Genomic DNA, 14,801 nt, shown 5'->3' with positions numbered 1-14,801 from the left:
GTGGCAGTGGTGAGAGTGAGAGCAAATGAGGAAAAGGGGGAGTGAGGTGAGGTGAGAGCAGAGACAAGGAGAGAGTCAGGTGAGAGTGAGAGTGAGAGCAAAGACGAGAGAGAAAAACTATTAAAAAATTAAATACACATGCTACAGTGCCCGTGTAAATTTACACGGGTACTGTAGCTTGTTGGAAAATTTAAAAGACTTTACACATTTTTAAACGGATTGATGTGGGTGTTTTTTGGTTCAAAATGTGTAAAAGTTGTACTTTTTCTATTTTAGAAGACTATAAACGGACTAATGTGAATGCTCTTAGTACCTCATCTTTGAAAGTGTTTCTGTAGGAATAAAATTCATCATTAAACCAAAGATACCGACATTTTCTGTTAAAATTCAACAGAGCAAAAGTGTATATTCACCTCTATCTTGTTCACATTTCACAAAGCAAAAACAATATATTCACCTTTATCTTGTTCACAATTCACAAACCAAGATTCTTTGCTGAAACAGATGCTGCCTCCGGAATAAATGTTGTGAACTCATCAAGCAAATCTGGATGACCATCAAAAAGAATGGAAACCTGAAATTGTAAAATGAAAACCTCTAAGAATATTGACAATTACATTAACGAAAAAAAACTTTCCAAAACAAGAGCAGTGAAATAAACAGAATCATAACAAATATTTACCTCATTGTAGACCTTATTTATGTCTTTGTGCTCCTTCCGGTACGTATTCAAACAGTCTAAGAATGCTTTATAAACATGTTCATTATTTTGAAAGCGTCTCTGTAATAACAAAGGTCACCATTAAACCACAAAGAACCAACATTTGCAGTTAAAATTCAACAGAGCAAAACAGTATTTTCACCTTTATCTTGTTCACAAATTTGATAGCTCCTTTGAGTTCAACCTTCTTTTGTAAAGCAGCCTCATCAACCTCAAGGGTTATTTCATACCCCTTTGGCAAGAAGATGTTAAACCTAGAAATCAAGTTATTATGGCCTTCAAATAATTCCTTCACTCTGGCACTGGCACCAACAATATCAGTTCTACAAGAACAAATGATGCATAATCAGTTAGGTTTTAAATGCAATGTTCCATTAATCCAAGACAAAAAATTCATAATGCAATTACTGTACCTTTGAGCCTTAAAATCATTTAAGACCTCAAGGAACATGTCATATTTCTCTCTTTGGTCTTAAAAAAAAAAAAAAAAAATGTTGTGTCCCTATAATTTTTCAAAATTAAAAAGCATAGCTATTTAGAAAAATAAACACTATTAAGTCAAAACAATTTTCGCAACTATGGAGTCAAAACAATTTTCACAACTATGGAAGTAACAAGTTGTTAATGATAGATAATAAAATGATACTAATAAGTGGAGAGTATCCGAAGACTAATTGTTCCCACATGTATGTTAAAAATTAGTTTCTTAGATATGGGGCATTCTGCGTTAAAAGCGATGTTGATTTTGGTAGAACTATTGTGAGCTCATCAAGCAAATCAGGTTAACCATAGAAAAGAATCGCAACCAAAAAATATTAAACAATAACACTAGGAAAACAAAAAATCAAGGCTACAAAAATACTAAAAATTACATGAATAAGAATCCCTATCTAGTAAAACAAGAGAAGTGAACAAACATATATTTACCACAATTAGAGCATCCACATCAGCCCATTTAAATTTTCTGTCTATTTTACACGAAAAACCTACTTTTTCTATTTTATACGTCCACTTTTACAAAACACCCACATCAGTTTATATATTCTACACATTTATTCAATAAAATATTCATTCTTTTACTATTTTATATTATTTTCTTCACATCCCTCTCACTCACTGCCTATCTCTCTCTCACAGACCAACCGCCATCACCAAGCAACCAACCTCCACCATCGTCAACCCATCCAGCCAAACATCATCAACTCACCCGGCCATATCGACCCACATACCCAAAACCCCATTCAACCCAAAAGAAAGCCAAATCAACCCAAATACTTGAAATCTCATTCAACCCAAATGAATGCCAAATCAACCCCATTCAACCCAAAACCCACTGATCAAACAACCAGAAATAAAGGAAAGCAATCAGATCAGTGGAGAGATCAACGATCGGTGGCGGTGGCAATCGGTGGTAGTGGCGGCAAGAGATTGGTTCGCTGTTCTGATCTGATGGAAAAAACGAAAGAGGGTTAGAGACAATTAGATCGAAGTTGGTCGGCTCGATTGGAGGGTATGATGAAGCATCTTCGCTCATGGTGGCAAGTGTGATGGACTTGACCGTCGGCAGTGGAGGGTTTGATGATCGGTGGTAGTGGAGGCATGGTTTAACCGGTGGCAGTGGTGAGAGTGAGAGCAAATGAGGAAAAGGGGGAGTGAGGTGAGGTGAGAGCAGAGACAAGGAGAGAGTCAGGTGAGAGTGAGAGTGAGAGCAAAGACGAGAGAGAAAAACTATTAAAAAATTAAATACACATGCTACAGTGCCCGTGTAAATTTACACGGGTACTGTAGCTTGTTGGAAAATTTAAAAGACTTTACACATTTTTAAACGGATTGATGTGGGTGTTTTTTGGTTCAAAATGTGTAAAAGTTGTACTTTTTCTATTTTAGAAGACTATAAACGGACTAATGTGAATGCTCTTAGTACCTCATCTTTGAAAGTGTTTCTGTAGGAATAAAATTCATCATTAAACCAAAGATACCGACATTTTCTGTTAAAATTCAACAGAGCAAAAGTGTATATTCACCTCTATCTTGTTCACATTTCACAAAGCAAAAACAATATATTCACCTTTATCTTGTTCACAATTCACAAACCAAGATTCTTTGCTGAAACAGATGCTGCCTCCGGAATAAATGTTGTGAACTCATCAAGCAAATCTGGATGACCATCAAAAAGAATGGAAACCTGAAATTGTAAAATGAAAACCTCTAAGAATATTGACAATTACATTAACGAAAAAAAACTTTCCAAAACAAGAGCAGTGAAATAAACAGAATCATAACAAATATTTACCTCATTGTAGACCTTATTTATGTCTTTGTGCTCCTTCCGGTACGTATTCAAACAGTCTAAGAATGCTTTATAAACATGTTCATTATTTTGAAAGCGTCTCTGTAATAACAAAGGTCACCATTAAACCACAAAGAACCAACATTTGCAGTTAAAATTCAACAGAGCAAAACAGTATTTTCACCTTTATCTTGTTCACAAATTTGATAGCTCCTTTGAGTTCAACCTTCTTTTGTAAAGCAGCCTCATCAACCTCAAGGGTTATTTCATACCCCTTTGGCAAGAAGATGTTAAACCTAGAAATCAAGTTATTATGGCCTTCAAATAATTCCTTCACTCTGGCACTGGCACCAACAATATCAGTTCTACAAGAACAAATGATGCATAATCAGTTAGGTTTTAAATGCAATGTTCCATTAATCCAAGACAAAAAATTCATAATGCAATTACTGTACCTTTGAGCCTTAAAATCATTTAAGACCTCAAGGAACATGTCATATTTCTCTCTTTGGTCTTGAAATGTTTCCTTCACGTCCTTGATATAGCTTAAGCATTCATATGTTGTTGGTTTTCCTGTGGTACAACCAAGATCACTACCTGCTCCACCTCCACTTGCTGGGACTTGGGATTGCCCATATCTTCACATTATATATATAAAATTAGCATAACCACAATTCATCCCAAACTATAAACATCTATAGCATAGCTATTCCATAAACACAACATACTCATACTATCAATGTGACCTCTATAAGAGTACAAAAGTCTAATTTAACAGAAAACTGATTCCCAGAGTTCAAATTTCTCGTCAGTAGCATTGCCTGCTTATAGTTTTGCTATTGCTGACCCCCTAAAAAAAATCCTAGAGCCGCCACTAACAGTGTTTTCTTAAAACTTTCAACCAGAAACTAATCATTATTCGTGACGAGTAGGCTTATAACGAGGTAAATCGTTGTTCAAGAAAGTTTTTTCAAAGTACTGATGTCTAGACTTGAAGTGGAGAGCACTTAGTCAAATTCAAGACAGCCACTTTAAGTCTAAATGGCAAGTGACCAACCACTCACCAACCCCACTAGGCTACAAAAGTCGAGGACTAATAAACAACGTAATTCATCCAAAATTCTTATCTTTCTTTTTACTTTACCCTTTGCAAAACTCCTCTACTATAGTACTATGTCCAATGCACATGAGCCGTTTGAGAGCTTGGGAGAAAGTAAAGAGAAAAAGACAAAAAAGCTTTTGGTTAACAAGCAAACAGACGTCAACATAAAGAAGTACTATTTTCCACAAATTTCCCTCCTCCCCTCAAACCTTACCTCCTCTCTCAGCACAGACCCATCTTCTTCGGCTGGCTCTGCAGCCTCGTCTCCGTCTTCTCCCTCTCCAAGCTCGTCCCCAAGCTCTCCCAATTCTCCTCCACCGTCACCACCACCACCACCGCCACCACCGCCCTCAAGTTGAGAGACCAGGGTTTGGTCTTAGGGGCTTTGCTGTTGGTCCGATTCGTCGCCAGTTACTGGCAGCAAGCGTTCCTGTGGGACGCTGCTTTGAACGCCGGGTTTCGAATTAGGCTCCATGTTTTTGATCGGGTCCTGCAGAGGGACCTTGCGTTTTTTGAATCTTCCAGTGTTGTTTCGTCTGGAGATATCGCGTATCGGGTCACTGCTGAGGCCGCCGATGTGGCCGATACAATCTATGCTATTCTCAATGTGACCAAGTAATTTTCTAGGAAAAAATCCAATTCCCCCCATTGTTGTAATCATCCAATTCCACCCCACAAAAACAAAATCCCACAAAAGGGAAAATTTTCAAGCTTTCAATTAAAAAAATTATCACACAAAAAGTTGCTTAAAAATTAAATCCAATTACAATAAGCAGAACCCATTAACAAAACCAGCCAAGATCATGATTCAACTTCAAACATAAGAGAAGGAGAAAAGCGTACGGAGAAGAAAAAGAAACTTACGAATCTCCACTCGAAGAACCAGACGGCAAATTAGATTGCGAAGAGCTTCCATCGTCTCCTAATCTCTTCATCTCCGAACCAATCCACCACGAAATTCTCAATTCTCAATTTTCAAATCGCTAACCCAAAAAACATAGAAACCAGGAAACCTAAAAAGACGATCTGTGATTGTAGATTCATATAAAAACTGAAAATTGTCGTTTAAAAACGTACGTAGAAATTCACGTGGGTAAAAAAATATTAAAAATACTAGTAATGCTATTTAAAAATTAAAAACTACTATTAAAAGACATATACCAAATACTCCCAGAACTCCCTCGAGGGTTCAGACGTGTGTTATTATTTTAAAATTTATCTCCACATAAACTCCAAAGTCCTTATTTAATTATTCTTTCACTTTAACTACTTTACGTGTATTCTAAATTTTTTAAGAATGATAGATATATTAATAATAAAAGAATGAAATAAAAAATTTAGATTATAATCAAATTAAAATTTTTATCAACTTAAAATTTATAAGAAAAAAAGATAAGGACAATTTTTTTAAAAAAAAAAAATTTAACAAATTTTTTTGCAATTTGATGAAACCTTCGATTATTTCATAATTAACGTTTCAATTAAATAAAACAAAAAAAAATATCTATAAACGTGCCAAGATCATGATTCAACTTCAAACATAGAGAAGGAGAAAAGCGTACGGAGAAGAAAAAGAAACTTACGAATCTCCACTCGAAGAACCAGACGGCAAATTAGATTGCGAAGAGCTTCCATCGTCTCCTAATCTCTTCATCTCCGAACCAATCCACCACGAAATTCTCAATTCTCAATTTTCAAATCGCTAACCCAAAAAACATAGAAACCAGGAAACCTAAAAGACGACATCTGTGATTGTAGATTCATATAAAAACTGAAAATTGTCGTTTAAAAACGTACGTAGAAATTCACGTGGGTAAAAAAATATTAAAAATACTAGTAATGCTATTTAAAAATTAAAAACTACTATTAAAAGACATATACCAATACTCCCAGAACTCCCTCGAGGGTTCAGACGTGTGTTATTATTTTAAAATTTATCTCCACATAAACTCCAAAGTCCTTATTTAATTATTCTTTCACTTTAACTACTTTACGTGTATTCTAAATTTTTAAGATGATAGATATATTAATAATAAAAGAATGAAATAAAAAATTTAGATTATAATCAAATTAAAATTTTTATCAACTTAAATTTATAAGAAAAAAGATAAGGACAATTTTTTTAAAAAAAAAAATTTAACAAATTTTTTTGCAATTTGATGAAACCTTCGATTATTTCATAATTAACGTTTCAATTAAAATAAAACAAAAAAATATCTATAAACGTATCTTTTTTTTTAAATCTAAAAAATTTTCAACTTTGAGAAATTTAAAAAAATATATATATATTAGACATGAACTAAAGATAGACATTATAAGTTATAATTTAAATTATAAATAATTCAAAATCATCTGGCATGTTATAATCATTAGCTCTATTATAATTGGAAATGATATACCTACAAATATTTTTACAACAAATTCTGAGTAGCAGGTTATTACTGGTTGTTATTGTTGGGGTAAAAAAGTAATCTTAGTATTAGTTTCAAATTTGAACAATAACAACTAACCACTTATGATTTGTTGTAAAAATATTGTAGACATAGCATCTCTCTTATAAATTTATAAAACATTATAGATATTTATTTTATTATTTTTATTTTTTTGTTGAGAATCAACATTATAGATATTTTAAGTTGGTTTAACGTATATATTAATTTAATAAATACGTTAAAATCATCGGGCATGTTATGGTTGATCTATAAGTTCTAAACATGAAGAACTTCAAATGGTCCATAAATCTTAGCCAATTATTGTGACAAATCATAATTTTTAGTCAATTTCTTATATATTTCTCTTACAATAAACTAACTTTTTAATAATAAAAAATGAAATACATGCAAAAAACAAAAATAAAAGTATGCAATATGTAACAATTCTCTAATAGAAAATTCAAAGATTGATAAAAATATTAGAGTAAACAAATACATACTTGCAAAGTTATAGGTAAGAGAAGAGAAGAGAAGAATAGAGAAAAAGAACAATATTATAGGTATTCATTATGAATTTTTTGAGATATATATACACTTCACATTGAAGAAGTTGATATAAACAAAAAGTCTAACATTAATTGAATAGAATGTTATAAAAGACCTTTTTAAGTGTACTACATTACTGTTACTTTTATTATATAATATATTATGATATTGTTTAATATCATAATTTTTTTTATAACATAAATCATTCTTCTTATTTTGTATGATGCTTTTTTTTTGTATGGAAAAATACTAAAAAATACATACAAATGATGTAGCAATAAATATGATTAGTGACACCTCAAGAAGATAATAAACAAGTATTTGAATGAATAATGTTAAGGATATTATAAGAGAAATGATATGTCTACAATATTTTTACAACAAATCATAAGTGGCAGGTTGTTACTGGTTGTTATTGTTGGGACAAAAAAGTAATCTTAGTGTTAGTTTCAAATTTGAACCAATAACAATTAACCACATGTGATTTGTTGTAAAATTGTTGTAGACGTAACATCTCTCATATTATAAACAGTACAATATGAGGCTAATAAAGATGTATTAATAATCACAAAAAGTAATTCAAAAATGCATTTAATAGGTTGTTGATGTTCACAAATCATATTAATTAATGTCACATCAATTTGTAAAGGTTTTCGAGTAAAATTAATAATATTACTAGCATTTTGCTATATGAATTATTTTTTGCAATTAGTGCACATATATTTGTAAATCCATGTATTTAAAGTTGTATTATCTCTACTATTACTCCATTCTTTGAGACTTCTTAAAAGTAGAGGAAAAATGTAAAAATAATTTTTTTTTTTCCTGTATCTCTGAAAAATATATATCAATTTTTGCCCCAAAATTTGGCGCATTTCTCTAGTAGGGGGCCCTCGGCGATGGCCTAAGCCTAGACCTAGGGCCGACCTTGGACCCATTTGAGTCTAAATGCTCTAAACTTGTTTGACACATGTCCATATATCAACGGATACCCTTGCCCTAAGCCAAGAGGCCGTAACTGTCAAATTATTAAAACAATATTATCCCAATTTTGATGGGATTTAATTTGTTACCTTTTAAAAGTACATGTTTTAATTTTGTACTTTTAAAACGAATCCAAATCTCTTCTCCCATTATTTGTGTGTTCACTTTATGTTCCTTGGTTCCTCCTCCAATTTATACAATTGAGCTAAGTTTTAAGGGAAAATTACATTTTACCATCTTAAACTATACCCTAGATTACACTTTGCACCATAAATTATTAGATTGCACGCTTTACACCCTAAACTATGACCTTTGTTACACTTTGCACCCCAAAGTTAGTTTTACTATTAAGTTTGATGGAAATTTGTAACACATGACTTGCACAAGATTTTTGTTTAAGTGACACACAATTTAAAGACAAAAACACCCTTTTCCAATCAATGAAAAACAAAATATCTCTCTCTCACATGCGTAGCATCTCCTCCTCCCCAAATCACATTTGTCTAAATTCCCAACAGCTCTCATGTGTCAACTCCTCTCCTTTCTCTCATTGTTTAGTTGCTCCACTAAGTAAAATAATAATAAGTTGCAAAAAAAATGGAAATCTACATCAAGTTTAAAAAAAAAAAAAAAATTAGAAAACTATCTAAAAACATGAAGTCCAGAGACAGTTTTGGCCCTTTGGGAATAATATAAGGTAACAAGACTAATATAAACTTTTAAAGAAGTATGTCAAGATTGAATCCATTTTCAATTTTTTTTTAATATTGATATTTATAGTTTTATGTTATAGGTGTTGTAAAGATTTTACTATATATATATATATATATCTCACATGGTAGGGCTGGTCTTTTTTTTTCTTCAGATGTTGGTTGTATGTGTTTGCATTAATTATCTCTCGGATTCTATTATAATTATCTGTATTCAAAAAAATAATAATATAAAGATGAAGACATGTTTTAGAGGAGCAACTGAAGAATTTTAAGAGAAGAGAAGAGCTGTTGGCGGAGAGAGAGGGGAAGAGCTGATGCTGGGCACGCATGAGAACTATTGGGGATTTAGGGTTAGACAGAATTTGATTTGGGAGGAGAAGATGCTAGCATGTGAGAGAGAGCTTTTGTTTTTAATTGATGGGAAAGAGGGTGTTTTTGTCTTTAAACTATGTGCCACCTAAGTAAAAATCACATGTAAGCCATGTGCTATAAATTTCCATCTAATTTAACAGTAAAACTAACTTGTAGTTGTGGGGTGCAAAGTATAACAAATGTTATAGTTTAGGGTGCAAAGCGTGCAATCAAATAGTTTAAGGTGCAAAGTGTAATCTAAGGTATAGTTTAGGGTGGTAAAGTATAATTTCCCCAAGTTTTAATTTTAGACATATTTTCACAATCCAAAATAAATTAATTAACAAATCTAATATTTTTTTTTAGAGTACTATCAATTGTAACTTTAAATCTCTCATATTTAGCTATTTCTTTAAGCAAAAAAAAAAAATTTAACATTATGACTTATGAGGAAAAAATTGCCAAATGCCCTTTTCGGGCAAAAATAGCAGCTCTTTGCCCTCTTTCCCAAACTAATTATGGAAATGCCCTTCTTTTGAAACTCGATTTGTGATAAATCGAGTTAGACCCTATAGCGGCATTTTTAAGGAGCTTATAGTGACGTTTTCAGGACCTATAGTAGTGTTTTGTAACTCAACCTCCATGAAATTGAGTTATAGGGCTCCAGAAATTTTTTTTTAAACTTGATTTATTACAAATCAAGTTACAAAAAAAGGGCATTTTTCTAATTAGTTTGGAAAATGGAGCAAAGAGCTGCTATTTTTGCCCGAAAAGGGCATTTGGCAATTTTGTCCTGACTTATGAGCTATCCCGACCATTATTGGTGGTCTTTGGAATGATATGAACAAATGAGCATGTCTTCAATCAGAGAAATTTCATAAATTATTCCTCTATAATTCTTATTTATGATTCATTAGTCAAAGAAAATAGAAGAAAAGTCTGATGGACTCAATCAAGTCATTAGGTTAAGAGATTTTGGAAAAAAAAAAAAAAAAAATCCTTAGGTTAAGAAATAAGAATAATTTGAAACAAAAATGAGCAAGAGGAAATTATTTAGTTAAAACCCCTCTACTTAGACTTAACAAGCAAAACTCACAAGACAAAATAGGAAATAGCTAAAAATAAGAAACTCTATTCTATCATCACTCTCTTTTTTCTTTTCTTTTTATAAAAGGAAAAGCTTGTTTTGGTAAAAATTTACTTTTTAGAGGCCGGGGGTCATATATTGGAACCACTGGGGTAGGCAACCAATTTTATTATTTATTTATTTATTTTTTAAAATTTTGGGTAGGGGAGGGACTCATATTTTTGGATGTAATATTTAAAAGGTACATGTATTATAACAATAAAAAAAATAATAAGCCCTTTTCAACTTTCCTTCAAGTGAATGATCGGAGAAATAAACAAATCTCATGTGAATTAGGCAAATGGATTGAAAATAAGTCTTTAAATGTGAAATCTTTGGAGGTGCCCTCTCATAGTCAGTTTCTTTGTATTGTAATGTGGTGTTTGGTCTTTCGGGATTAGGAATGACAATGAGGTAGGGTTGTATTATGAGTACCTTGTTTTAGAAATTTATTTGATTTTGGAAATACAGTATCTATACTATTAATAACAGGATTTTCTATTTGAGTTTCATTATTTTGCGTACTAAAATATCCCCACACAAATTCTTAAATTCTTTAAAATACCCCTATCTTTTAGTTGAATAATTTTAAATTTAAAAACACAAACCGGTTAAAAGAGTAATTTACTATTTTTAAAAGAGTTCCTAAGTTTTAGGTTTTCAAACTTTTATCAAAATTCTAAAAACTTAGGACACTATCTCTATTTTACTAAACTCAAAATAAAAAATAAAAATAAAAGTCTTATTACACATGCAAAGCGTGAATGATGAGTTTAGTATACGCACATATTGTTTTAGAATTTTTTTGAATGATTATTGTGATTAATGCATAACAAAAATATTGTTAATAGTAAACCTATGTAAAGCTGATATTTTTTTTTTTAAATTATAGATAAAATATAATGGATACAGTAGACATAGCCCAACGTTTTTACTGCCTCATTTGCAACTTGTGATGTAGAGTCTTATACGATAAATTCCCATCCCCAATTCAAATCTAAATTTATTTGATTTTTTTATTTCAGAAGTAACAAATTAAATGCATAAACTATACCCAAAAAAAAAATTGTTATCGGTAAAGTATATTGTCTCTTTCAATTAAATTATTGACCCAAAATGCAACACTATTAGCATGGGAATTAATGATAGAATGCTAAAAGAAAGAAATAGATTTATTGGCTTACCATTCCATTTCATTCCTTTATGAACTCCCAAACAAAGGCTAAAAATCCATTCAAAAGAATAAAATGTGGAATGTTATAGGCTCCAAGTCCATTTCAGGTTACATTTTGCTTCTTTTTTCTTCTTGAATTGACAACGGATTGAGTGTCTGTCAAACCGGGAAATGGAATGAAGAAGATCCTAATACTAACCATTTTGACATGTATGTGGGCATGCTAGAGCTCCGCTCATTAAAATATTCAAAGCAGTTTCGTAGATATGGGGCATTATGTGCTAAAAGTGATGCCGCTTTTGGTAGAAAAGTGAACTCGTCAAGCAAATCTGGATGATCTGAAAAGAATAGTGGCAACCGAAAATTGTAAACAAAAACCACTAAGAAAACAAAAAAATCAAGGCCACTAAAAATACTGAAAAAATTACTTGAATAAGAAACTTTCCAATAAAGCAAGAGCATTGAACAAACAGAGCCATAATATATATCTAGCACGGTTATTACCTCATTGTAGACCTTGGTTTTGTCCTTGTGCTCCTTCCTGTACATTTTTAAAAATGTCTACGAAAGCTTTATAATGTCTAGCATTTTGACGATAGTGTTTCTGTAGGAACAAAATTCATCATTAAATTGCATGAAACCAGCATTTTCTGTTGAAATTCAACAGAGCAAAACAGTACATTCACCTTTATCTTGTTCACAATTCACATACCAACATGCTCTGCTGAAAGATATGCAGCTTCCAGAAGAAATCTTCTGAACTCATCAAGCAAATCCAGATGACCATTAAAAAGAGAGGAAATCTGAAATTGTAAAACAAAAACTTTAAAGAATACTGAAAATCACATTAACAAGAAAACTTAAAAAAGAAAAAAATAAAATAAATAAGAGCAGCAAAACAAACAGAACCATAGCATATATTTACCTCACTGTAGACCTCTATTATGTCCTTATGCTCATTCCAGTACATATTCCAAATGTCTAAGAATGCTTTATAAATATGTACATCATTTTGAAAGCGTATCTGTAGGAACAAAGGTCCTCATTAAACCACAAGGAACCAACATTTGCAGTTGAAATTCAACAGAGTGAAACAATATTTTCACCTTTATCTTTTTCACAAAGCTGATAGCTTCCTGACATTCAACTGTCTTCTCTTGTGGAAGGGCCTCATCATTGTCAAGGGCTATTTCATAACCCTTTTGCAAGAAGATGTTAAACCCAGAAATCAAGTTGTTATGCCCTTCAAATATTTCCTTCACTCTGATCATGACGCTAACAGTGCCAATTCTGCAAGTAGAAACAATGGCACAATCCATTAGGTTTTGGATGCAATGTTCCATTAATCCAAGAAAAAAACTTCATAAATGCAATGAGAGTACCACCACCACCACCACCATCATCATCTACTGGGACTTGGGATTGCCCATAGCTTCAAATCCACATATATATATTCAAAATATTAGTACAAGCACGATTCATCCCAGACTCTCTAGCAAAGTTATTCCATACATCACAACCTATTCAAACTATAAATGTGCTCTCAAAAGTTTATAACTTTCTGCTGATAGCATGACACTCAGTCGATTTAAACGGCAAACTAATTCACAAAAATTAAAACATTCCAATAATTCATTTGTCACAATTCACTTAAAAAATTTTCACATGAAAACTTGCCTAAAAATAAATTCCAATTACAACAAGCAGAATCCATTACAAAACCAGCCAAGAGCATGATTCAAGTTCAAACAATAGAACAGAAATATATCCCATATCTCTCTTCCGTCACAAAAATTCAGAAAATTCCATCATATAAAAAATCACTAAGCAAAAGCATTAGAGAGGTTTAAAAGAAAAAGAAGAAAAAAATCTACCCTCGCACAAAACATTTTTCTAGCAAACCAAACAGAACAAAAAAATAACTGTAAAAATAAGAAAAGAGAAAAGAGTACAGAGAAAGAAACTTACAAGTCGCCAGGCGAAGAACTAGACAGCTGCTTCGAGTTATAATGCCTTTCAAATAATTCCTTCACTTTGGAAATGACGCCAACAGTATAGTTTTGCACGAACAAGCAATGGCATAATCCATTAGGTTTTAGATGCCATGTTCCAGTAATCCAAGACAAAAACTTCATACATGCGATTGCTGTACCTTCAAGCCTTAAAATCATTCAAGACATTAAGAAACTCTTCATATGTCTCCTTTTGGTCTTGAAACGTTTCCTCTACTTCCTTGAGATAGGTTTTGGCATCATTTATTGTTAGTTCCTGAGAGGTATCACCAAGACCACTCGCTGGGACTTGGGATTGCCCATCTCTTCACATCGACAATATATATATATATATATATAGATATATAATTAGCATAACAACAATATATCCGAGACTGTTAACATGTATAGCACAGGCATTCCATAAACACAACATATTCATACCATCAATGTGATCTCTATGAGAGTAAAAAAGTTTATAACTAGCTGATACCTGGAGAACTAAGATTTGAATCCCTCTCCCCATTGTTGTAATCATCCAATTATCAACCAAAAAAAAAAAAAATCCCACAAAAGGAAATAATTCTAAGCTTTCATTTGTCACAATTCACTTAAAAAATTCTGACATGCAAATTTGCTTCAAAATAAAATCCAATTACAACAAGCAGAACCCATTTAAAAACCAGGCAAGAGCATGATTCAAATTCAAACAATAGTACAGAAATATAACCCATAAAAATTCAGCAAATTCCATCATTCAAAAAATCACCAAGCAAAAGCATTTGAGTGGTTTAAAAAACATTTTTTAACAAACCAAATACAGAACTTTTTATTGAGTGAACCAAACAGAACTTAAGGAATCAAATAATTCTATTTCTACCAAAAAAAAAAGTTTGTTAAAAACAACAAAAGAGAAAGAAACTTACGAGTCTCCACTCAAAGAAGCAGACTGCGAAGAGCTACCATCGTCTCTTAATCTCTTCATTTCCGAACTAATCTCAAATCACTAACCAAAGAAAGAAATGTAAAATAAGAGACCCAATAAGGATAAGAAAGAAAGAAAGAAACCAAAGAAAACCAGCTCTTGCAAATTGCAGAACATCAGGAAAGAAAAGACAAGCGAGCCATTACAAATTATTTAAAAATAGGAATCAGAAGTGGAGAATTCATTTTCGTTTTTGGTTACATTTTTCTAACCAAATCAAATCCAAAATTTAGAAACTGTTAACAATATAAAAAGAGAGAGAATGACTGAATAGTCTGTATAATATTATATGTGTGTCAATATACAAAAGAGAGCCTTTATATAGGCTAGGTATGTGTGCAGTACAAGTAATAGAAGTATAGTACAAGTAATATACTAGGCTAAGC

The 14,801-nt window shown here is 32.0% G+C and overlaps 3 protein-coding genes across 3 annotated transcripts; all 3 read right to left on the bottom strand.

Annotated features, from left to right (window-relative positions):
- Nucleotides 1-353: 353 nt before the first annotated feature.
- On the bottom strand, nucleotides 354-1,193 carry LOC112027917 (paired amphipathic helix protein Sin3-like 1). Its single transcript, XM_024060560.2, has 4 exons — nucleotides 1,135-1,193; nucleotides 864-1,044; nucleotides 683-781; nucleotides 354-574 (listed from the first exon to the last, which is right to left on the bottom strand). Exons 1-4 carry the CDS (start codon nucleotides 1,170-1,172, stop codon nucleotides 476-478), a joined length of 417 nt encoding a protein of 138 aa, XP_023916328.2. The 5' UTR covers nucleotides 1,173-1,193; the 3' UTR covers nucleotides 354-475.
- A 1,492-nt stretch (nucleotides 1,194-2,685) lies between these two features.
- On the bottom strand, nucleotides 2,686-5,209 carry LOC112029751 (paired amphipathic helix protein Sin3-like 2). The gene is made up of 5 exons (XM_065765105.1): nucleotides 4,978-5,209; nucleotides 3,467-3,649; nucleotides 3,196-3,376; nucleotides 3,015-3,113; nucleotides 2,686-2,906 (listed from the first exon to the last, which is right to left on the bottom strand). The coding sequence occupies exons 1-5, from the start codon at nucleotides 5,046-5,048 to the stop codon at nucleotides 2,808-2,810; spliced, it is 633 nt and encodes a 210-aa protein (XP_065621177.1). The 5' UTR covers nucleotides 5,049-5,209; the 3' UTR covers nucleotides 2,686-2,807.
- A 6,256-nt stretch (nucleotides 5,210-11,465) lies between these two features.
- On the bottom strand, nucleotides 11,466-14,454 carry LOC112027528 (paired amphipathic helix protein Sin3-like 1). The gene is made up of 7 exons (XM_065765106.1): nucleotides 14,357-14,454; nucleotides 13,408-13,756; nucleotides 12,546-12,729; nucleotides 12,365-12,463; nucleotides 12,126-12,242; nucleotides 11,944-12,043; nucleotides 11,466-11,777 (listed from the first exon to the last, which is right to left on the bottom strand). The coding sequence occupies exons 2-5, from the start codon at nucleotides 13,608-13,610 to the stop codon at nucleotides 12,144-12,146; spliced, it is 585 nt and encodes a 194-aa protein (XP_065621178.1). The 5' UTR covers nucleotides 13,611-13,756; nucleotides 14,357-14,454; the 3' UTR covers nucleotides 11,466-11,777; nucleotides 11,944-12,043; nucleotides 12,126-12,143.
- Nucleotides 14,455-14,801: the final 347 nt, after the last annotated feature.

Source organism: Quercus suber, unplaced genomic scaffold (assembly GCF_002906115.3).
Source record: "Quercus suber isolate HL8 unplaced genomic scaffold, Cork oak 2.0 scaffold_607, whole genome shotgun sequence".
Classification (NCBI taxonomy): Eukaryota; Viridiplantae; Streptophyta; class Magnoliopsida; order Fagales; family Fagaceae; genus Quercus; species Quercus suber.
Note: the sequence above shows the minus strand (reverse complement) of the source record. Positions and strands in the feature narration are given on the sequence as shown.

Coding starts and splice junctions, on each gene's coding strand:
- LOC112027528 (XM_065765106.1), bottom strand. CDS start 13,610: ATGATTTTAAGGCTTGAAGGTACAGCAATCGCATGTATGAAGTTTTTG. Junction 12,730..13,407: donor AGTTCTTCGCCTGGCGACTT/GTAAGTTTCTTT, acceptor TTCTACTTGCAG/AATTGGCACTGTTAGCGTCA. Junction 12,243..12,364: donor TAATAGAGGTCTACAGTGAG/GTAAATATATGC, acceptor TTACAATTTCAG/ATTTCCTCTCTTTTTAATGG.
- LOC112029751 (XM_065765105.1), bottom strand. CDS start 5,048: ATGAAGAGATTAGGAGACGATGGAAGCTCTTCGCAATCTAATTTGCCG. Junction 3,377..3,466: donor AATGATTTTAAGGCTCAAAG/GTACAGTAATTG, acceptor TTGTTCTTGTAG/AACTGATATTGTTGGTGCCA. Junction 2,907..3,014: donor TAAATAAGGTCTACAATGAG/GTAAATATTTGT, acceptor TTACAATTTCAG/GTTTCCATTCTTTTTGATGG.
- LOC112027917 (XM_024060560.2), bottom strand. CDS start 1,172: ATGTTCCTTGAGGTCTTAAATGATTTTAAGGCTCAAAG. Junction 1,045..1,134: donor AATGATTTTAAGGCTCAAAG/GTACAGTAATTG, acceptor TTGTTCTTGTAG/AACTGATATTGTTGGTGCCA. Junction 575..682: donor TAAATAAGGTCTACAATGAG/GTAAATATTTGT, acceptor TTACAATTTCAG/GTTTCCATTCTTTTTGATGG.